Here is a 25,437-nt window from a genome sequence, read left to right on the forward strand (position 1 = left end):
AAAATGGCAAGCAAAAGTGATGCACCAATACAAGTAGCAACTACTATCTCTTATTGCAATGGACAGTAACACTACCAAAATGTGTTATTTTGGGGAAAAAAAGGGAATTAACGTTGTCTTTTTGTTTTAAAAAGGTAATAAAATACTTTTTATTTGTGATTTTAGTAAAGGGTTCATATCTCTGGCCTAGGTTAGAGTGATTTTGTGATGCATTTAAGGGGATTTCATTCTTCAGGATTTGATTATAGGTTATGATAAGTTGATTTTGTTTTGGGAAATACACAGTAAAGACAACTGTGTAATTTAAAACTTTGATGTATGATGTCCACTACAGTGGACTGATCTTTAAAATCCATTTTTTAAGTTGATAATTTTTTACCCTTATCAACAATTCACTGCAACAATCCTTTTTATATGCTGATTATGGCATCTTAAATTCAAAATGGAAAACAAAAGTGATGCACCACATTACTACTACTACCTTTTATTGCAGTGGACAGAAATGCTCTAAAATGCATTTTCAGACTGGGAATTTACATAGTTTTCTAAAAATAAAAAAAAGGTGATAAAAACATTAATTTTAAATTTACTATTTAATAACTATTTAAATTTATGATTTAATAACTCATGCACCAAAGGGTTAATATCTCCAGCCTGGGGTTACAAATCTACGGCCTAATGCAGAAATATAATATACCCTCTAAAATTGGGGCCATGTACAAATAGAAAGCAGTTATACTGCATCGCAAGCACCCACGGCCTTTACACGCTCCTGATGGGGTTTTATACTTTGGGGAGAATAGATTTGAAGTCATATTTGGCACACGCCCACTTGAGCTGTGTGAGATCTACACAGCAACCAAAAGAAAGTGCAATTGGAAAAGCTACCAATCTGCTGTATTGCTTAAATAATTTGCCGGACTACATTGCCTGGTAATATTAAGGCTTACACTGCATTGCGTTCGAAGGGGAGCACGTGACTGTCACATCCTACCAAGGCATTTTTAATTGGCTCTCCTTCAAAGTGACCGATTATACATCGGACTGGAGGTGATTAAGCCTACAGAAGTGTTTCATCTCGCCTTTTTTCGGCACATCAAAGGCGAGCACGGACAGCCGTGTCTACCAGTGCGTGTATCTCATGTGCTGCACATGCTCTCATGTGAGAGGGACGGTGTTCGCCGTTTCATCCCTTGGGCTGAGGAGCTCCTGCATTACCACAGCAGCAGCTCATGAGATGACTGTGAAGCATAACCACAGCCTTGTTTGGAGGAAAAACATACGACTGCGGGGGACGCGGGAGCCTGAGGCCTTCCCATTGTCCCAGTTTGCGCCTTTGATCAGCCAAACTTGCTTCACTTGGCTCTCAAACTTAGCGTAAATGCAAGAACAGAAAAAGGGAGAATATGAGTGTCTAAAGTTTCGGACGGAACAATGTTTGATGACTAGGGATGACACGATGTACTATTGCACGGCGTATGTATTGTGTATATATATCAAATCACCTGGTAAAACAACGATTGGGCTAAAAGGCCATTGGCGTTTTGAAGAAGTTACAGCTTTAAAAACAACAAAAAAAGATTCCCTTTATCCACAAATCAAGATCCAAAAGATTAGAAAGCTGCAATAAAGTCTGTAAAAACCTATGACTCATTGTACAGTTATCTGAAAACAGTCTGATCCTGAGAAACGCAAAATCTCAGCTCGTGGAATGCCGAGGGAAAAAGGTGAGGGAAGGGAATGACAAGCATTCGGCTCGACGCCTTCGGAAATGAGACAGTGGAGCAAGCGTTTGCTGTAGTGATGAAAGGAAAAAAGAAAGAGCAATGGCAAAACAGACACGCAAACACACAAAGTGTATCTTTTCCCAAACGCATGCAGTCTCTGGAGTGTTTGCTTTCGTCAGCTGCCAACGATGGGATACGCCAACCGGCGAGAGTCATGGTGGATTGGTTTCTCGTTTCCCCGACTTGGACACTGAGCTCCTCTGAAATGCTTGTTGAGCCTCCAAAACTTCAGGTCACTGGGACCCCTGTCGTAGTTTTGGGGGTTAAGGTGCAGCTGGAGAAGGACTTACAAAACCGACCAACGTAAGTCTAGAAAATATAGGAAACCCCCTGCAGAACTCCTTGTCCTGGTCAATTTTAGCATCAAACCTCAAAAGTTCACCGCCTGCTCATTGTTAGTCAAACCCTTCCTCCCGAACCACCCCGTCCCACCCTGTTTCCTTTAGGCACATGTTCCCCAAGCATCTACAGTGTTGTGTCTAAGTGATGTGCTGGCAACCATTTCTTAGAAGTCTCCCTTGCTGACAAAACATTTTAAGACGACGTCATTCATTCCGGATCCTCTTTCTCGTCTTCCTCTCGTTTTCCAATAAAATCTGCGTCGTCTTCTACAGTCTCGTCCGCTTCCTCTAAAGTCTCGCCATCTGTTTCCTCTGTTTCATGTGTCTCGTCAGGTACAGGACTCTCCTCCTCCTCCTCCTGGTCGTCTGCAGGCTCCTCTTTGCTCCCTGGCTCCTCCTCCTCCTCATCGATGGCTAGGATTGGCTCAGGGGTGCTAGTGAGACATGTGGACTCCTCCCCTTCTGTCTGGCTTTGGGACTCTTCAGCGATGACCTTCTTCCACATTTCGTGGTTCTCCAGCAGGTGCTGGGTGATCTGGCAGAACACTTTCCGTCGTTTCTTGGGTGCTGGTTTCTCTACAGTAAACACATTAAGCAAAGAGAGTGTTAACGGCTTCTTCACATTAGCAGCAATAATGAGGACTTTTTTGTTTTGTAGTGAAATGCTGCATATAAAAACAAAAACATCAGACATGCAGTGCACCTTCAATTCTTAAATACACATCGATCCACATATATAATATTTAATATTCATAAAATAAATATTTGACCACTTTAAGTGATGAATTTAAATTTGGTTTTTGTAGAGAAATGTTGCATATTAAAGTAAACAAGTAATGTTTTTATTTCTTAAATACACATTTAAAGACATGCACATAATATTTGATATATATAAAATCATTTTAAACAAATCATTGAATTAAATGAATCCAAAGACATATTTTATCTTATATCTTCACTGCTTAAATACACACTGATCCACATAAAAAGTAATTGATATCTATAAAATAAATCAAATTAATGCAAAAACACAATTTTATATATTTATTTTAAATATAGAAGTCAACGTTTGATCGAAAAAATTAATCAAACCTGTCCTAAGACAAGAACGCATTTTGGTTTTAGGTTTTAGGAAACGATGATGAAAGGTTTTGATCCACTTCAAATGTTAACTGTATATTATTTAGTATTGCAAATATAGTTTGTTTTAGCAGTGATTACTTTTTTGAAGAGATATGTTGCATATAAAAGTAAAAAACAGACATGGCAATGTGTTTCTACTGATTAAATATCTCTGATCCACATAGATAACATTTAATATTCAAAAAGTAATTACAAATTAAAGTAATTAGATTAAATGCAAAGTAAGCAATCATATACATTTATTTTTTTTGTATCGCAAATATAGTTTGTCTTATTCGACTAGCAGCTTTAAGTGATGTCATCAGTTTTAGTTTTTGCAGAGAATTACTGCACAAGAAAGTGAAAAAAAAATAATTGAAAAAGAAAATCAGACATACAACGTCTTCTCAAATACATACTGATCCACATAAATAATATTTAATATTCAAAAAAAGAAAAAGTCTGCGATCAATTTACGTCAAATAAGTGTGTCCTACTAAATCAAAAGGGATATTTTAACTCCCCATATGTCAGTTTGTGTTCATTTTCAGCTTCAATTCAGTTCAGTCTAAAACTGAACTGTCCACGCTCCTACATCAATGCAATTTGGACCAGATTTTGTACTTGATATAATGTTTGAGGAGAAAAACGTGAACTGACGGGAAAGTTCGGAGCTGGTGGAGGTGTCTTCCTCCGGTGTGTCTTCCTCCTCCTCTTCATCCGTCTCTTCCTCAGCATCCTCGTCCTCTTTGGGCAGAGGGTCGACCCAGTGGCCGGGCATGAGGGCGGCTGAATCGTATGAGCTGCAGAGAGGCCCCACGATGTGAGTGATGAAGGACTCCTGCAGTTTGGCCAGCTGCGGTGCTGAGCGGTCCATGAAGGGGCTGATGGGAAGGCCCAAACTGGACTCTTCATCTCCCTGAAACACCAGAATGAAATTTGGTTCAAAATAAGTCAAAATAATAAGCCTGGCTTATTTGGTAACCAGGGGTTGGAGCTAAACTCTTCAGGGCTGTGGTCCTCCAGGAATTGAGTTTGACACCTCTGTTTTAATTGCTCAAGCTCTTTAAAGCAGGATGGATTCTGATTGGTTGTAAATGTTTTTATCATTCAGCAGATGGAAGAAATCATTCTGGAAGTGATTCCAACGATATTGTTTCTCTTTGTCATTATGGTTATGGTGTGGACTTACCTATTCTTTAAGAATCAGAATGATTATTTACTTTTATGATTGACTTTTAGGCTGCAAACTCTGCAACAGAACATTCATTTTTATGATTCAATCAATTCGGATTGGACCATTTCTAATAGATAAATCATGGTCTGCCCACATTATAGAAGTAAAACGGTTTACAAATCTTGTTTCATATTGACTTAGTGATTGCCAGGGAAAATGCCTCACATTTTTAACTCACATTTTTGACTGTTTCAGAATTCAGAATTGCGAGGTATAAACTCAGAATTGTGAGATTTAAATGCAGAATTGCAGGACATAAACAGAAGTGCGAGATATAAACTCAGAATTACGTGAAACAAAGTCTGAATTATGAGATAAAAAGTAAAAATTTCAGATTTCACAGATTTCCAAAAAAAGTCAGATTTTGATTTGGCACTAATAAAAGACTGTCATTATAATTTACGTGTAATAAGTGTGTCCTGATCTACAGATTGTGATGGAAATCAAAATGGAAAATGTTAACCTCACACGGAAATGTGAAATTGTGATACTTTTTTTTTTTTTGCAATTCTGATTTTTTACATAATTGCCAGTTTATATCTCTTTGTTTATGCTTTACTATTACAACAAAGTCTGAATTGTGAGATAAAAGTTGCAATCACTGTAGCTTTTTAATATTTTTGGTCCCCTGGCGGAAACAACCTTCCATTGGACTATAAATAAAATCATCTGGAACCAAATTAAATTAACTGAAACTAAAATGGTCCTTTATCTGCACTTTTTGCAGCATTTTGGAAGAAGAGCATCATGGGAACTGATGTCACCAGACAGCATTCCTTATATTAGCAAGCAGATGAAATCAGTATCACATCATTTCACATCTTCATGCATTTAGCAGCCGCTTTTATCCAAAGTGACTTACATTAGCCTATACACTATTTTAATCAGTATGAAAAAATTCTTTAGAATTCATCCTGAGAATTCTAAAGAGATTCATAAATGCTCCAGATACTGACTGATACCTGATTTGAAGCATTTGAATCACATTTTTAAAGAAAACTATTTATGCGGCAGCTATTTTATACTCATCTATCACATTAAACAAATGACGATATAACCAGGCAGGGAACAGTATGCTCAGTATATTCAAGCGCAGCTGAAGAGTCACACACTTGATTGGATTTTTCCAGTTCAGGAGAGAAACATACTTCACAGACATGAAACTAGGTCATGGTCGCATGGACGGGGGGATGCATCCAGCCACGCGAGGTCTGGCCTTTTCATTATTTATTTCAGAAAATAATGAATCAGAGATCGGAAGAAGCTCATATAGTAGGTGTGAAAACATATACTCCGCAGTACCTGGAAATAAACAATGAGAGCGGCATAACAACGGGTAGGTCTCATGTTGCCGTGGCAACCGCGCGGTGATGTCATCAGAGGGCAGTGATGTATGTGCGCTGTGTTCTGTCAGGTGCTGCTCAGAAGTGCAGGAGAGATGAATCATTCAAGAAACGAAACAGGCAGGGGAGAAAACAGGCTCCTTTGAAGCATATAATTCCTGGTCCCTTTTGAAATGCTCTGAATATGGCCAGGGGTGGTCATATGACGCTTCTGTAGCTCTGTGACGGGGTCCTGACACAACTGGGTCATCCTCACTCTGTGTTCCTCACAATAATAGACGCAGTGTTTTATTACTCATCGCCGGCATCCAAACAAGCCCTCAGCTCTTTGAGAAACGCTAACTCTAAATCATGACGCGCACGATGTACCGCAGCGGTCAGTCTACTGGTCTGGCCAATATTATGCTAATAATCAATGCACTTTAATTAGGGTAAGTATAAACCTTTGTAAAACAAACATGCACACAACATTTAGCCTTTGAAAATAGTAAAAGTGGTATTTGATCATTGACGAGAGCAAGTGTCTTTCTTTATATTTTTGTCTTGTTTTCCATTATATATATATATTTCTGAAACCACTGAAAGATGCTTTTTGTTTTGTTTTAAACAAACTAAATTACAAATTGTGAGATATGTAAAGTGATATATATATAGTATATACATAATCATCTCTCTCTCTCTCTCTCTCTCTCTCTATATATATATAAAATGCATGATTATTTTATATTTACTTATTTAATAACTTTTCTGAAGTTTATGTTTATGCTTTAAATATGAAAACATATCCACCAATAGGGTCAGAAAACTGATTCCCTGAATATGAATTAAGTTTATTTGTAAGACCCTACTGATTTATTTTATATATATATATAGACTTATATATATAAGTCTCACTACATTTTTACAGAGAACAAGACTTAAAATGTCATATGTCATCTTGCTCCTCAAGTAATTGTATCTTATAATAAAAATGTTGAGATATTTGTACTGGAAAACAAGACTAAAATATTCGATTTCTTGTAGTGCAGTGTTTACTCTTCTAATTTGACATATTTCTGGTTGATAAAGGATTTTAAATGGACAAAATGCAGCGCAGGATTCAGTTTTATCCAACAGTAAAAGATGAGTGGCGTAAAAGAGAAAAGACAAAGGTTGATGACGTTAGCTAAACGAAAGAATAATGTTTTGATGAATGACTCCAAACATTTTATTCTTTAGAACAAAGTGTATAGAATCAAGAGGTGTCATGACAACTTTAATTGGCCAAACATCAGCATTTACTGTCACTGAATGGCTAGTTTTGCCAGCAAATGCTCTCCATCATTTCCAGCAGACCGGACCGCTGTTAAACTTTGCTTACTTTCTGCCCTACATTCATCATTACGGCTGTGAAGGTGTTCCTTGAGGAGGATGTGGACGGTTGCCAGGCAACAGCGTATCCCTGCCATCCTCTCCATCCCCTTGATGGGAATGACAGCGAGATGTCGCTTAGCCTCTGTGAGGTTACACTTACTATGAGCGCGAGGTGTGGTCCCCAGGCACTTAGTCATTGTGAGAGCTTCCTGTTTGTCTCTCCTGTGACCGAACAGCTCAAAAACGACTTCAGACGTAAACATGCATGCAGGAGCAACACTGACCTGTTCATAAAACTCATTGACGATGCCTTCGGTCCACTGCAAATGAAGCTCCTTGCTTTTCAGCGGACCGTTTATGTCCGCTAACTTAATACACATCTGACAGACCAGCAGACGATCATTCTCGTTCGTCCAATCAATGCCCGAGCATCCATCATCTCCCACCTGCAAACACAAAATACATACAGAAATAAACTTCACAGCATTTGTTGCTCTATATATGCGTATCTGATATCAGAGGTGCTCACCTTGGCGTTGAATTCAGCCAGAAAGTCGAAGTGTTTCTTGAGGTCGGTGGCCAGGATGGCCTCGATGACCAGGAAGCGAAAGCGTTTGAAGTCCATGTGGTCCAGACTGGCCAGAAAGTTGTACTCGGGCCGTGACATGAACAGATTCCAGGCGGACGCTGCGTGATGGTTCTCCAGCACCGAGCGGTCATTATAAAGAACAGCCTTCGGAGACAAAAACCGAAGCTTGAAAACAACAGTTGTGTATAGTAATATCATAATAAATATCACACTTCCTCCAGTACATATATATATTATATTCATACATGCATTCATATATACATGAATTATTTTATTTTGCATCATTAACACACCATTTTCCTATTTAATACTGTAAAGCTGCTTTGACACAATCTGTATTGTTAAAAGTGCTATGTAAATAATGGTGACTTGATTTGATTACTCCAGTCTTCAGTGTCACATGATCTTCAGAAATCAGTCTAATATGCTGATTGGCTGTTAAAGAAACATTTCCGATTATTATCAATTTTAAAAACACTTTATTATATTTAAACAGAAACAATGAAATATAACTATTTAAATGTTTGTGTGTGTGTGTTTAAATATAAATTAATGCTTTTATTCAGCAAGGACACATTAAATTAACCAAAAGTGAAAGTAAAATCATTTATTATGTTACAGAGGATTCTATTTCAAATAAATGCTGTCTTTGAGAATGTTCTATTCATTAAAGTTCTTACTTAAAATTAAAAAACAAATTCCACAAAATATTAAGCAGCAAAAACTATTACTAATAACTGATGACCAATAACAACTGAAACTGATTTCTGAAGATCATGTGGCACTGAAGACTGAAGTAATGATGCTGGAAATACAGCGCTGCATCACAGAAATAAATTACATTTTATCATTTTTTATTTTTAATTGAAAATAGTTATTTTAAATTGTAATAATACTTCACAGTTTGACTGTTTCTAAATGTATTTTTGATCAAATAAATGCAGCATGTGTACATACATACAGCATACATATAAATATTGAATTATATATCCTGTCAAACTTCTGTAAAAGCTTCTATGCTTCACAGTATTTTTAAGTAGAAGTCAAACATCAGTCTCCTTCGTTCTTGATTTGATTAAATCACATACATTATTCTTAATTATTAGATGGTACTTTAGTAATTTATTCTTCCTCTGAATTAGTATAAGTACCTCTATGATTCCTAAGAAAGCATGAGGTGTGCTTAATATTACAATAGGAGGGAATCAGTGGTTGGAGGGGAAACAGCAGGACGGCTGTGATGATGGTGTGGAGTGTCACCTGAGGAGCGCTGGTGGCCACCAGGAACGCGTTGGTCCTGCCGGGATGGTCGTAGTCATGCATGGCGGCTGCTACGTAGAGCGCCATCAGCTCCAGAGCGGGGATGAGGCCGGACAGGGAGCCGTAACCCTCGTCCTCTGCAGGATACGTCCTGGACATCAGGTAGCTTGTGCGGCCGAGAGCGAGTCCACCGTCAGAGTCTAGACACACACAGAGCCTTCAAACACTGCTGCAGCATTATATCTTGGTTTTTTTTACCTATACTGTAAGAACCGATTTCAAATTGTAAATAAAGGAGTATGTTTCACAATAACATGCTGTTTCAGTTCACATTTAATTGAATGTCACTTGCCAATTCTTTGTAATTGTTTGTAAAATCGACTAGTAATTTCTGAGTGAAAGTTGTTTCTATTCCAATTTTTTAATTTTATTTTATGTAAAACACTCTCTTACAATTAAATACTGAAATAAATTTGCCATTGGATCTACTTTACTAAATAATGAAAAAAGTAACATATTGAATTTAATGACTGAAATGGTATTTCTTTTTAATTGTATTCCAATAATTTTTATTTACTTCAAAAATCCCTTCAATAAAAAAGCACTGTTAAATGCATATGAAAACTGCAGATTAGTTCACACTGTATAACAGGTATTCAGCATAAGTAGTTATATAATTGTTATTCATTTAAAATTGTTTTAGTAATTTGACAAAAACTACAAACAAATTACAATAACAAATATAATAAGCTTTTCATTTCATTGTTGGCAAGGCAGCACTTCTCAACTTATAGTAAAATATCTTAAACTGGAATACACACACACAGACGCACACACACACACGCACGCACACGCACGCACGCACACACACACACACACACACACACACACACACACACACACACACACACACACACACACACACACACACACACACACACACACACACACACACACATATATATAAACCAAAGCCACACAACAAAATATCTAAAACTAACTAAAATTTAAATGAAAAAGACAAATATAAAAATAAAAGCTCAAAATAAAAAGTAAGCTTTTATTTCAGCTAGTTGGCATTGCAATATTAATTTAGTATAACTTGATGTACTAAAACATATATGTATAAATAAATATGACTAGATATATAGATTATAAAAATTAAAAAAGAGACTAAAACACAAAATGACATAAACCTTTTAAGTAAATTTAAATGGCAACAGAAATATGCAAACTGATTTAAATAGAAATAAAAACTATAATAGCATCTCAATGATCCTGAAATAACACTGATGCCTCACAAGAGCATAGTGTTACATATAAACATATAAAAACACACTTATCAAGTCTATATTAAGAGTAGTAACCAAACGAAATATGTACTTGGGAATTACAGGCATGAAAGGATTTCTGTTGTAAGGTATCCAAACAGTGATGAAGTGTGATTGTTACCCGAGTCACTCAGGGATGTGAGTGAAGGTAAACCAGGCACAGGCTGACTCGTGAGGTACCACACCGCATGCAGGACGTCTGTGGCATGAATCCTGTTGTGATCTGTGGAGAAAGATGAGCTTTCATACTGTCAACTATCACTAGAGGGAGATACAACACTGCAAAAAGAGGCTGAAGTGATTTATTCCTCTGGAGGTGAAGCGGTCTGCGCACAGCATCTGTTATACATCATCAGTTATTTCACTGTTAACATGATATTTCTGCTCACATGGGATGTCCCTGTATCCGTTCTCCAGAGCGTGGAAGTAGTTCATGAACTCCCTCACCGGAATCTTGAACGTCTCGAAGAGTCCCGTATCCACAAACAACCGGTAAGACACCTAACCCACAGAGAGAGAGAAGGGTTAAACCTCTCAACCGTGTCTGAAATGAATCAGAACTCAAATGGACATAGTGGACGATTTTATACACATGCAAATACTTATTCTTATATTCAAACATTCATTGTGTGTGTCATGTTTAACGATCAATATTTTTCTTATGTTACACAACATTTTTAACTATTGAGAATACATACTAGCCAATGAAACTTTTTATTATTTAATCAAATAAAATATATTAAAAATAGAATACGAAATAGAATATATGCACTAATGAACAACTAGTTTACACTTGTGTATTCAATAATATTAACTAAAAATTGAATAAAAATATAATAAAAAATTATAATAAAATGTATAATTTATAAAATTTATAAATTATAATAAAAATATAATTTCAAAACAGAACATGTGCTCTAGCACTTTAATCAAATTTGTTGTTTAAACACTATCATTCAGTTTTGCGGAGCTTAACATTTAGACATAAAAACAATGCACAAAATATAATTGTAATTTTAAGTTTTAATAAATTTAATAAACATGTCCTATCTAATGACACTAATTTCTTTCTATGTAATAAAACATACAAACATTTAATGCATAAAAAAACATTACGTTTATTCAATAATATTTACAAAAAAGTTTATATGACAAATACCTATCATAGTAAAAATAGAAAAAGCACGGACACTGTGTTACTGTTTAATAAAATGTGTTATTTAATCATTATCATCTTGGCCTCAAGTAAAAAAAAAAAAAACTCATTTTTATTATTTAAAACAATCGTAATGGTCAGGTTTAATCATCCTGACCTCACTGGAGTCAGTTTGTCAGGTGTCAGTTTGATTTGTTTGACTGTGGTCAGGATCTGTGTGTGTGTGTGTGTGTACTCTTGATCTCCACTAGATGTCAGTGTGTCACCTGGCTGAGGATGCAGCCGCATCTGCCGTTGGTTTTCTCCACCAGACTGAAGATGGGGAAGTTCCAGTTGTTGATCTGACTCATGAGGGGCTCCAGGCCCTCCATCACCAGCGGCTCCGGGGCCCAGATGGGCTTATCCTGCAGAGGAAATGATTTCAGATCACAGACGGTGCCACCTTACAACAAACAAACCCACTAGACATGACTGGAATAACTACACAATCAAGTGGCACATGTGAAACTACTACAGAGAGCAGGTAAAACAGCATAGAACACAAGAAGAGTCTGTCATCAAACCACAGTGAAAACTAATCAAATGCTCAGTGATTGGTTCTGATGACTATTTGATGACTGTCTAGTTAAACTGAAATAAACAACTCTGCACTTAACAAAGCTGTTGCTGTATTTCAGTGCATTTTATTTTCTGCAGATTGCATGCATGCTGCATATTTTATGCAAAACTTTATACTGTATATTGTGTTGCTGCTTGTAGGCCCTCTAACACTGACCAGAAAAAAATTAAGAAAAATCATTTTTATTATTTAATTTTTTTAATTATTTAATCATAATGGTCAAATTTCAGCCATTTAATTTCCAGGCTTCAACAGTTAGACATACAAATGCATAAAAAGTAAAAAAAAAACAACAACAGCAACATAATAATACAAAACATAACAATATCTAATAATATCTAATAGTGTGGCTGATATAATAACATTAGCAAATAAAAAGTACACAAAGTTGCTAAATTTAAATAATAATCTTGTTACACTTGTTTATTCAATAAAATGTACAAATAAATGTTATAATATAATATAAAAATATATAAAATATAATTAAAATTAAATATATAACAAATATAATAAAAAAGAAAAAAGAAAATGTGATCTCTGTACTTTTATTGTTTATTAAAATACATTATTTAATCATTAACATTTTATAATCCTGGCCTCAAAATTACATACAAACTATGCATAAAAAGTATTTAAGTGTAAAAAGATAAATAAAATAAATAAAAATTCACTATCTACTGATACTCATTTTTATAATTTAATAAAATGTATTATTTGATCATTATCATTTTATCTTGCCATTTAGAAATGAATGGAAAAAAGAATCTGTTGACAGCAATTTCTAGCAGAGAGGCAAATATACTAAAGTGTATTAAAAAAATAAATACAAAAATAAATAAATAAATGAATGAAAGAGAGTTGCACAAGTTTAGAAGAAAATATTTTATATTATTTTAGTGTTTAGTTTTGATTACAATTTGATGACAGTTTATTTAACTGGATCAAATATACCTAAGAATTGCACATTAACTCTTATTTATTTACTATGCTATTGCAGTATTTTTGTGCATTATGCATATTATATGCATACTGCATATTTTATGAAACTCTTCATACTGTGTATTTTACTGCTTCTAGCCATGTAACACTGAACAGAAAAAAAATCTACCTGCCAGAACTAAATTGCAGTGATAAAAAATCAATTTGTGGAGTTAACTGTACCTCCGGTGGGATGAGAGAGGTCATCCTGTGACCCTCTCTGTCCTCCTCGTTCTGTGCAAAGTTGTTGCTGTCACTGTGGTTGGTCTCATAGTCTGACGACATTATCAGCGGCTCGTCTGTAAGGTTATTAAAAAAACCTGATCACGCCTCATATTTCACGTTGGAGCAGACCGACAGCTCTGAAAGACTCATAAAGACATCAATTACATATGAATTCGGATTCAATCCAGGATCCAGCTGTAAAATCTCAGATCACAACAGCAAAATGGATGGTAAGTGAAATGCATCTAAATGCAAATTCAGCGGCGGTACCTGACTGTTGTGTTCGGTATCCTGCGTCTATGGATCCGTCCCCGTGTCTCAGTTTACTGTACGGTCTTCCACAGCTACAACACACACAATAATCATACACAATCATACACAGGAAAAAAACATTACAAAAAATCTCAGCACGTCATCAAGTCCAAAAGGATAAAATCATGTCACTTTCTTTCTTTCTTGTTTTGTTTATTTTATTTCATTTTTTGCATTTATTTACTTTTGTATTGCAGAAACTGATTTATAAAAATTAATAAATGTATAAAACAGTAAATTAAAATATATACAGTACAATATATCCATTTGAATATATTTATTTAATTATATTGCATAATCCATTTTTTAGACGTTTTTTATGTTATTTTGCTTTTGTGTTGCATTTTAATAACAACAACACCAATTAATAATATAATATAATATAATATAATATAATATAATATAATATAATATAATATAATATAATATAATATAATATAATATAATATAATATAATATAATATAACAATATTTAATGTTTTATTCAAGTTTTTTTTAATTGAATTGAATTGAATTAATTACCAATGATTAAAATTAACTCACACTCTAATATAATATAATATAATATAATGTAATATAACAATATTTAATGTTTTATTCAAGTTTTTTTTAATTGAATTGAATTGAATCAATTACCAATGATTAAAATTAACTCACACTCTAATATAATATAATATAATATAATATAATATAATATAATATAATATAATATAATATAATATAATATAATATAATATAATATAATGTTTTATTAAAGCTTTTTTTAATTGAATTGAATTGAATCAATTCCCAATGATTAAAATCAACTCATATTCTACTCTATTCCTCACAGAATATCCTGCTTCACTCAGAAATAAACTACATTATGATAGAAAAATGTGTTTGCAAATGCCATTTCATGTTAATTTCAGCAACACTCCTTAAAGAACAAGAAAAAGCCACTATCCATCATCGCAGGCTCTGGAATCCGTTCATTACACATCATGTTTTTATGCTTCATGTTTCATACATACTGTATGCATTACATGATTGCCTATTTCAATATTTTGCATTGAAATTGAGAGGCGTCCTCTCTGGGTGACTAACCCCTGATGATATGTGCTGTGTGTGTGTGTGTGTGTCGCTGTTGTTTAGTTGAGCTCTCTGAATTAGCGAGCCAGACAGAACCCAATCAAGCTGTTCCTCTGTGCCCAGCATTCATTACGGGCCAAGGGGAAGGTGACCTTGTCCCATCGCCAGGACATTAGTGATCACTATGAGCAAAACTGATCTGACCGTGTACGTCCATCTGTTAATATTTAGACACAATGTTGGGTATTTTTCACAGTTAATGATCAGTGGTTGTTCAGTAACCACATAATGGCCTGAAGCTGCAGTCCGCTCTTGTACTACATGCAACAGTGACCAGAGTGATAAATTAGGCACAAAATTAATATTAACTCGCTGTCCGCTCTTAAAATGACTCATTAGTAGTCCGGCATGGAATCCAAACAAGCTAAATTCCTCAAAAAGACTTGTTAAGTGAAAAAAATGCACACATTTGGTGGTACATTAAGGATGACTTGTGCAACAGCGGTCGATTATATTGTTTGGGTAACTCTTTAATCAAAGGCTGGGCTTTACGACTGCTGTGGTGTGTTCTCTGCTGTAAAACAACAGGACATGACACTTGCACATATTTAAAGGGAAATGAAGTAAATATATAATAACTAGACGAGTATAATAGCAGTTCTGAATTAAATTAAAGCAGGAATTGTTATTAAAAACATATGATATCAAGTATGCGAAGATATTAGAAAGATATTAATATGCAAATGATTAAGATGTAAATATGAAATTATAGTTCTGTGGATGCTACTACACCTGCATGTTTGTGTATTAAATAACATTTTAAAACAAACTCATTTGAAATAAGCCGCAGCAGGAGTTTAAAAACGAAATATTAAAACATTGAAATGTTTATATGAAAATGTATATTTCAAGTATGACAGTTAAAACTATTTATCTGCAAATATGACATTATAGATGTGAGTTCTGTGGGCGCTACAACGGAAAGTTTCATCGTCAAATATTTTGGATAATATAATAAAATTTAATTTAAAAAAATAGATATGAAAATGAATATCTAAAATATGTGAATTACATTAAGAAAATTAGAGATTTGAGTTTTGTGAGTGTTACACCTGCATATTTATCAAATATTTTGGATAGTATAAAATTTAAAGTTTTTTATTTTTATTTTAAGAAACAAATGCAGGAGTTTTTTTGATAGATATATCTAATAGATATTACTATTTCAATTATGATAATTAAAATATTTATATGCAAATATAATTTTTTTTTTTGGTTGCTACACCATATTTGTTTATGAAATATTTTTTGTAATTTAATAAAAATAGAATAAAAAAAAACATTGCAGCAAGATTTTTTTTATTTTTATAAATAGGTATGAAAATTAATATTTCATGTATTAGAATTAAATTATTTATATGCAAAGGTTAAATTACAGTTTTGTAGGTGCTACATCTACATCTTTGTTTATTAAATATTTTGAGTAATGTAATAAACAAAATATCTTTGGAAAATCACAAGATAAAAAAAATAAACAGAGATATGAAAATTTATGTTTCAAGTATGAGCATTTAATAATTTATATGAAAATATGAAATTATAATTTTGTGGGTGCTGCACCTGCAGGTCTACTAAATATCTTACATTATACAACAAAACTTCATTTATAATACACTGCCAAAAGAGTTTCTAACAAAAACTGAAATTTATATTTCTAGCATGAGAATTAACTTCTTACTACTATAAAAATATGAAATTACAAATTTAAGTTCTGTGGACGCTACACATGCATGTTTAATAAAAAATATATATATAAGAAAATTGATATTTATAAAGTATGAGAATTTAATTAATGTGCAAATATGAAATCATAGAGTTCTGTGGATGCTACACCTGCATGTTTGCTTATTAAATATTTTGGAAGATATAATAAAAAGAAAAACATAATAAATTATAGCAAGAATGGATATGAAATAACCATTTAAATCATAAGAATCAGATGATTAATATGCAAGCATAAAATTACAGAATAAACATTTTGTGTACATGATATTCTTGTATATATTTAAGAAAAATATGTTGTGTTTATATATTAAATATATTTTTATATATAAATTCTAAAATATATACTGTATGTGTGTGTGTCTCTCTCTTTCTTTATATATATATATATATATATATATATATATAATGTACATTATTATGAACGTATATTATGTACACAAAAACCTTTATTTTGAATGTGATTAATCACAATCAATTGTCGCCCTGCACTATTAAATATTTTGGGATAATTTAAAAGTGCTTTCAGATGCCAATACAGCTGCAGGACCCTCAAGCTCTGCTTTAAACTGAACGAATTTCCCTCAAAAATCATTGCACAAATGTGTGAAGCCGAGCAGAATGGTGCGGTTTACCTGCTACAAAGTGAAGGCGGCACCCATTGTGAGGTGCTGGAGCTGGGGGCGCTCTGACTGTGGGTTAAGGCTTTGTGTGGGCTCCGTGGCAGAGGAAGCTCAGGGTCCGGCAGCTCCACCGAAGGGCTTTTGTTGGTGGGGCTGGTGAGCGGAGTGCCCTGGACTGGAGGAGAGTGGCAGGGTGAAGCCAGAGGTGAGATGTTGGAAGAAGGGCAACCTGCTGAAGAGCAGAGGAATCACACTGGCACTGCCAGAGCACATTTATCTCCTTTCCCTCCACACACACACACACACACACACACACTCACAGCGCTGTACCTCTTCGGCTCTTGCTATAGATGTGGTTGGTGGTGGAGGAGGCAGCGTATGAAGCGGACACAGATCTGCTCTTTGAAAGGGAGTTGTTCCATGAATCACTGTTCACCAAACTGCAGGAGAGGAGCAAACACATGATTGAGATATTAATGTTGATTTATTTTTTTTTTTGCCAAAGAGATGTTAGTTTTGTTGTTTAGCCTTCAGTATTTTAGCATATTTATATTGTTATATCTGTGCGTTTCCATGCTGAGTTAATATATATAAAGGTATTTATAGTGTATTGGAATTAGATGTATCGTTAATATTTTGCACTAGATTTCATTTTGTATTTAAATTTTTCTTTTTAGTAATTTGGCTCGGCTCTGTGTTCATCTTCAGTTCTCTCTTCACAGCAGTTCAGTCAGTGTACTGTTTGAGTGCATGAATTACTCCGGGATATTGGTTTGTTTGAACTCAGAGGGAGTGTCAGCCACATTAAAAAAGTTAACAGCTTAAGTCATTTGTGGATTAATGCGTATTAGAGATGCGAACCATTTAAATCGATTCAGTTCGATTTGGTGAACTGAGTGATTCGTTCGTGAACCGGATATCCAGACTGCTTTTATTTGAACTCTCTCTCAACAGACACGGAAGAGAAGACAATGCTGAATAAAGTCGTCGTTTTTGCTATTTTTGGACCAAAATGTATTTTCGATGCTTCATAAAATTCTAACTGACCCTCTGATGTCACATGGACTACTTTGATGATGTTTTTCTTACCTTTCTGGACATGGACAGTATACCGTACACACAGCTTCAATGGAGGGACTGAGAGCTCTCGGACTAAATCTAAAATATCTTAAACTGTGTTCTGAAGATAAACGGAGGTCTCACGGGTTTGGAACAACATGAGGGTAAGTTATTAATTACATAATTTTGCTATCTGGGTGAACTAACCCTTTAATTTTGATGATTAGAGCTTCCAGCTCATGAAAGTCAAAAATCCAGTGTCTCAAAATATTAGAATATTTCCTAAGATCACTCTAAAAAAGAATTAGCAAAACAGAAAAGGTCAAGTTATTTAAAGTAAGTTAATTTATGCTCTCAATACTTGGCCAGGGCTCCTTTAGCACAAACTCCAGCGTCAGTGAGGAGTGGCATGGAAGCGATCAGTCTGTGGCTCTGCTGAGGCTGTTTCTCCTCTTTCTCTTGAAAATATCCCATAGGTTCCACATGGGGTTCATGTAAGTTATGTTGGCTGGCCAATCAAGCACAGTCATATCATGGTCAGCAAATCACTTGGAAATTTTTTGGTTTTGGCACTGTGAGCAGGTGCTAAAGTCCTGCTGGAAAATGAAATCAGCATCTCCATAAAGCATGTCAGCAGATGGAAGCATAAAGCACTCTAAAATCTCCTGGAAGATGGCTGCATTGACTTTGGACTTGATAAAACACAATGGACTAACACCAGCAGACGTCACGGCACCCAAATCATCTCTGACTTCAGAAACTTCACACTAGACTTCAAGCAGCTGGGATTCTGTGCCTCTCCAGTCTTCCTCCAGACTCCAGACCTTGATTTCCAAATTAAATGCAACATTGACTTTTATCTGAAAGGAGGACTTTCGAGCACCGAGCAACAGTCCAGTTCTTTTCCTCCTTAGCTCAGGTCAGATGCTTCTGATGTTGTTCCTGTTTCAGAAGTGGCTTGGTAGCTCTTTACCTGAAGACGTCTGAGTATGTGACTCTTGATGCACTGACTCCAGCTTCAGTCCACTCCTTGTGAAGCTCTCCAAGTGTTTGAATCAGCTCAGAACAAGAGATACCTGGAATTTATAGTGTAGGGACGGTCATTTAATGAAACTGAAATCTAAATATTCCAATATTTTGAGATACTTGATTTTTTACTTTCCTGAGCTGTAAGCTCTAATCATCAAAATGAAAAAAAATATATATATATAAAATTATATATATATACATTTAATGTTTTACTTTATATATAATGAATCTAGAATATATGAAAGTTTAACTTTTTGAAATAAGTAAAAAAAAATGTTTTCACAATTTTCAGATATCCATTTAGATGCACCTGAATGTGTGTGTGTATTCTTTTTCAAACTTTTACATTTTTCTTTTCATTTTAATGCATTATTTTATTTGTTATAATTTTGTGGTGTGTTTGTCTTTTTTATTTATAGTTATTGTAGTACTTCAAGAGAAGAATGCATATACAGTATAAACATATACAGTATATATATATATATATATATATATATATATATATATATTTAGTTATTTTTAGTAATTTTGTTTTGTTTGTTTTTCTTATTTTACTATTATTCTTATTTTTAATTTCTATATAGTTTTAACCAAGTTTTAGTGTTACGTTTTACTTTTAGTACTTCAACTTGTATTTTCAGTTTTATTTCAGTTTAAGTAATATTTTTTATTATTATAAATTTTTATTATTATTTATTTTCAGTTAGCAATAACAGCCCTGCTCCAGTGTTTATGTATCCCACTAGTATTGTGTCCTCGATGAAGACACTTCACTTTAACCAAACACGGCATAAGCTCTTTCCTCTCAAGAGGCGAACTTGTAAATGAGAAAGTACACAATGCACTTTTTCTGGGGTTAAAACAGTCCAAGTGGCTTTTTCTGGAGAGGGATTTAAACTTGAACTTTCCTGCCAACTTTAAAAAAGAAAGGGAGTGAACAGGCCTCCTGCTGTGGGAACACTTTTCAGATATTCATAAAGCCACTTTAAAACCAGCCTCAACATGGTCATGCAGGCACTAGTGTGACCCTCCATTTTTCACCAGGGCTTTTATTTCGACAAGGCTCAAATCTGAACACAAGCCGTGCTCTCGAGTCCCCAGGAAGCCTCTTTAAACTCTCTGTCTACACAGTGCAGATGGCTATCTGGATATCAGTATCAATGAGCTGAACATTAGCTGGTCTGTATAACTCGAGCTGAAATAAGAGATATAAAGGTGGAGAAATGCCCAAAGATGGACATTATAAAATTTGAATCATACATTGGGACGGAGTGAGTAGACGGCGTGGAGGAGCTCTGGAAAGTTCAAGCGCTTGACAGTGATCCACAACAGCTGTGTGAAACACCAACGTACGAGACAATGATGACAAACAAAACTAAATGAGGGCAAAAGGATAAAAGTGCTGTCAGATAAATCCTGAGAACCTCTCCGTGGACTCATATTTTCAGAAAGTATGTACTGTTGCTTCAAAACACTTCATGCGTCACATACGGCAAGCCGGAAAGTATTTGGACAAACGTGCAAATGTCATTGAATGATATGACCAAATATCAAATCAATTTAGACTGCACAAGCGTGCAACAAAACATTTCATGAAAAAGGCTGTTTGTTAAGCTTAACATAATACAATAATACATAAAATGCTTCCCAATGAAGCAAACAGGGAGACTTTTGTGTTAGGACACCTGTCTTCATAAACATATAAAAAACTAAAACACCAAAAACACTGAACAAAAATGAAGGAAGATGGTGAAAAGATTCTGGGCTGGTCATTAAAAGTATGAAGAAACACTTAAAGCTGGATGATATCACCATATCAAACCTCTTCAGTGAATGGGTGCCGTCAGAATCAGAGTCTAAACAGCTGATAAAAACATCACAATAATCCACACCACTCCAGTACAGCAATTAACATCTTGAAAAGCAAAAAGCTGTGTGTTTGTAAAAAACAAATCCATCGTTAAGACGTTTTTAACTTCAAACTGTTACTTCTGGCCAAAATATGCATCCATAATCCATAATACCACTTCCTCCATAATACTGTTAGATGTCCATGGATTATGGACTCATATTTTAGTCAGAAGCAACAGTTTGAAGTCAAAAACATCTTAATGATGGATTTGTTTCTTACAAACACACAGCTTTTGGCTTCATAAGACATTAACTGATGGACTGGAGTAATGTGGATTACTTGTGGATTATTGTGATGTCTTTATCAGCTGTTTGGACTCTCATTCTGACGGCACCCATTCACTGCAGAGCATCCACTGGTGAACAAGTGATGGAATGCTACATTTCTCCAAATCTGATGAAGAAACAAACTTATCTTCATCTTAACATGATGGCCAGAGGGTGAGTGCATTTCAGCAAATTTGCATTTTTTGGGCGAACTATTCCTTTAAGTCATGTTCATGTAAGATATTTTGATGACTACAGGTAAACACAGCTTGTTCTGGATAAGAACAGGGTGTTTATTACCTGCTGGAAGGGCCATCTTGAGGTGCTTTGATGCTGGCACTGCGGTCCCGTCTGACCGGCCCGGGTTCGAGGGTGGGCAGACCCGTGGCTGAGGTGGTGGTGGTCCACGTGGAAGAAATGCGTCTCAAAAGCCCCGGAGGCAAACTCCGCCTCAAACGCTGTTATTTCAAGAGAACACACATCAAGTTTAGACCAAAACTATGCTGACAGTGGAGCAAAACACTTCCAGTCACAAATTCTCCGTTAAGGTCAGTTTTGAAGCTTGTCACCAATTACAATCAATGAACACTGACCCAGACAGAATAAAAACACATGTGTATGACAAGGCAGAGAGCCACATTAACACTTTTTGGCAGTGCGGCTACTAAACGAAGCACTTGTTTAGATTAAACTGGATCACATTTTACGTAAATGATGTAAATCTTAGCGAGTGTGCGTATTTTGAGAGCGAGTCTGTGCGTTAAGCCAAACAACTGAGGGACGGCAGATGACAGCGGTCCGTCAGGGAATACTGAACCTTTCTCCCATCTGGGAAAATGGGAAGAGAACAGATGGAAGACTCCAGAGAAATGCATCACTGCATTTGCTCTTGACATCACAAACTTTAAACCAATCAAAAACAAGCTGACTGATGTGGCACACCTGTGCAGTATGAAATAGACTACATAAATGCACTTAAAGGGACAGAAGCCTCAAAAAGAAATAAATTATATATATATATATATATATATATATATATATATATATATATATATATATATATATATATATATATATATATATATATATATATATATTATTGGTGTCATTTACTGGTGTCATTTACTCAGACAAAGGAAATGCACAGAGGTTTGAAACTTACATAAAAATTTATAAAACCTACAGGCATATATTAAAAAATAAACACTATAACAGAAACTTTGAATAAAATTTAAAATAAAATATAAATATTTTAAAATAACATAAATAAATAGAATCAAAATTTAGAAATAAAACATTCAAAATATGAATTTAAATATATATATATATATATATATATATATATATATATATATATATATATATATATATATAAAATAAAAAAATATATAAATACAACTAAAATATAAAGATAAAAACAAGTAAACTATTTATAAATCCATAAAAAAGTATCTCAATCATACTAAAAAAGCTAAGAGTTAAGTAAATGAGGACAATTTGAATTTTATTATCCCTTTCAATGCAATGTAAAATAAACTGAAATTCAATATACAGTATGAAAATTCAAATAAGTACTTAGTTTAACTAAAGATGCACTAAATAACTAAACTTTACATAAAAATAATACAACTATTAAAACATATTCCACTTTAAAAGAAAAAACACATATTGACAAAAATAAATATTAAATATTACAAATTGTCAAAGAAAATGAAAATCTACATTATTTAAACTGTAAAGATGATATCAGTAATAGTAGTAGTAATAATAATAATAGTATCCCAATTATGCTAAAATAGCAGTGAATGATAAATATTTTAATTAATATTTATATTATATTAATTTTGTATATTAATATAATATAAATATAATTTTTTTATATTTATATTATATTAATTAAGAATTATATTAATTTTGAGTGGATTATCCCTTTGAATTCAAAGTAACGGAATGCAGATTAGAGTAGAACAGAAACTAAAGCAACTGTCAGTCAGTTTTCTCTTGCAGGTCAACTAGCGTCATGGAGAAACAATACTTTGGAAAGAATTTTGCTGAGAAAGTTTCATTATGTTTGTCATCTGAATAACACATCTGGTTTAATGGCACATTTAATACATTTCAAAGAAACTTCTAAATGGTAAAGCATTTATGCATCAAAGTTAAGTATATTTTTGACTATATAAAATTGCACAATGGTGCACAAAAAGTTTGAGAACTGCATTACCATGAGTCAGGGCAGGGAAGAAACTCCTGACAGGAGCATGAATATTTCAGATGCAGAGCAGGGCTCTGGCTCATGTAGAGAAGCAGAGGGCACATCCGCGCGCCCCCGACCCTAATCTCCCAACCGCATGGGTGCATGCCCTGGGCATTCTGGGAGACCAGTGCCATCCCATTACAGGGGTCAGAAGTCACAAATCACAAATTCTCTGCAATGCAACAATCTAAAGCCACAAACAAGAAAACATCTGCGTCTGATATTAATTCAGCCGGAGCAGCTGTCAGCTGGAGTTGGGAGGAACATGTTTGAGTGGATGTAGCAGGCCTCATGTCTGGGAAGGTGCTCAGGACGTGCGTCTCCTCTTCCGCCGTGGCATCTCTCTCACGCAGACAGACTGTCAGGGCTGCAGACGTTCAGTGCTCAGGCATCTGTGAGCCGAGTCTTGTCCGATCAGGGTTCTGCGATGTCTGATTGAACCAGCTTCTGCAGCCGGTGTGACAGCTAGGAGCTTTGTTCCCTATCACAGACTCAACTAACCTATATGAGGGAATCTAACAATTAAAAAATAAAAATTAAGCTATTTTAGGATTATTAAGGTGCATTATGCTATCATTTTCTAAGCCCCAAATTCTCTACTACAGTATATACTGTAGCAAACTGATCACAATTTAAAAACTGTATGGTCTCAAGTGGTGTTAAAAAAATAAAAATAATTTAAAATGATATTTAAATGATAAAGCAATTATACATATTGGTAGTATTTTTGTGCTATTTTAAGTATTTTTTATTATTATTTAGTGTTAGGATTATTATTATATTTAAAAACATTAATTACATTTGCTGCATTAATGTGCTTAATTGTCCATCAACATTCAAATAAATAGTTGTCAAGAACGATCAAGAACATTTCTATGTATTATATTATATTCAGTTAAATAACTACGCTATTTTAGGATCAAAAAATTAAGGACATTTACCCCTCTGAATTTTTTAGCATATTGCAAAACTTATCACAATTTAAAAACTGTGTTGTCTTGACTAGAATGCAAAAAAAAAAAAAAAAAAAAAAAAAAAAAAATATATATATATATATATATTTATTTATTTATATATATATTCAGCAATAAAGCAATTTAATATCTTGGCAGTATTTTTGTGATGTATTTATACTGATTTAAATGTTGATTTATTTACTATTATTATTATTATTATTATTATTAAAATGTATAATAAAATGAATAACGTATAAATATTAGTATTAATATAAATAAATAAATGCTCCAAAAAAGGCCTTGTTTTCTTTATGCAAAACATAATTCCTTAATTTTTACCTTTAAATTTGGAATGTTACGTGACCCTTGATAGGTTTCACATGATTCACCCAAATATCTGCATCAACACTGTTTACATGCATGTCACAAACATACGTAGTTTAAATTGATGATCTAATACCAGTAGCTGGGGTTTGAGGGGCCCTGGCGCAGGTTAAAATTGTTTAATTTGTATGTTCGTTCTATTTGTTTATATGCTATATACACAATATTGAAGTTTTTCAAGTTTGAAGGTGTCCAGGTACAGAAACTGAAAAATCTAATGTAAAATAGCACTGCATAGTCTTCACTGTAAAAACTGAATATACAATTGAACTAAAATCTATTCAGACACCTTCAACATTTCTCACATTATCACAGGTTATTTAGAAAATGGTAATACAATATGACAAGTTCAGTCTGTGGTGTAAAAAGCTTGCATTAGCAATTAAAGAGTGTCTGAATAATTTTGGTCCCATTTTTTTTTTTACTGGTAGTCAACTGTATGAAT

At 34.2% G+C, this 25,437-nt stretch overlaps 1 protein-coding gene across 5 annotated transcripts in view; it reads right to left on the reverse strand.

Moving 5' to 3' along the window:
- Nucleotides 1-1,920: 1,920 nt before the first annotated feature.
- The window catches only part of LOC132105489 (cGMP-inhibited 3',5'-cyclic phosphodiesterase 3A-like), a 95,974-nt gene continuing 72,457 nt past the window's right edge, over nucleotides 1,921-25,437 (reverse strand). For 3 of the 5 annotated variants that reach the window (XM_059510636.1, XM_059510634.1, XM_059510631.1), the window contains 13 exons: nucleotides 21,696-21,853; nucleotides 17,460-17,569; nucleotides 17,142-17,361; nucleotides 13,612-13,685; nucleotides 13,300-13,415; nucleotides 11,786-11,923; nucleotides 10,753-10,864; nucleotides 10,485-10,586; nucleotides 9,033-9,232; nucleotides 7,713-7,916; nucleotides 7,468-7,629; nucleotides 3,911-4,169; nucleotides 1,921-2,704 (listed from right to left, as the gene is read on the reverse strand). In XM_059510636.1, coding sequence (XP_059366619.1) covers nucleotides 2,337-2,704; nucleotides 3,911-4,169; nucleotides 7,468-7,629; nucleotides 7,713-7,916; nucleotides 9,033-9,232; nucleotides 10,485-10,586; nucleotides 10,753-10,864; nucleotides 11,786-11,923; nucleotides 13,300-13,415; nucleotides 13,612-13,685; nucleotides 17,142-17,361; nucleotides 17,460-17,569; nucleotides 21,696-21,853 — 2,223 coding nt within the window. In that variant the 3' untranslated portion in view covers nucleotides 1,921-2,336. The remainder of the gene's footprint in view (nucleotides 2,705-3,910; nucleotides 4,170-7,467; nucleotides 7,630-7,712; nucleotides 7,917-9,032; nucleotides 9,233-10,484; nucleotides 10,587-10,752; nucleotides 10,865-11,785; nucleotides 11,924-13,299; nucleotides 13,416-13,611; nucleotides 13,686-17,141; nucleotides 17,362-17,459; nucleotides 17,570-21,695; nucleotides 21,854-25,437) is intronic. The other 2 variants (XM_059510635.1, XM_059510632.1) reach the window with 2 other exon arrangements.

The sequence above is a fragment of the Carassius carassius genome, chromosome 26 (assembly GCF_963082965.1).
Source record: "Carassius carassius chromosome 26, fCarCar2.1, whole genome shotgun sequence".
Lineage (NCBI taxonomy): Eukaryota > Metazoa > Chordata > Actinopteri > Cypriniformes > Cyprinidae > Carassius > Carassius carassius.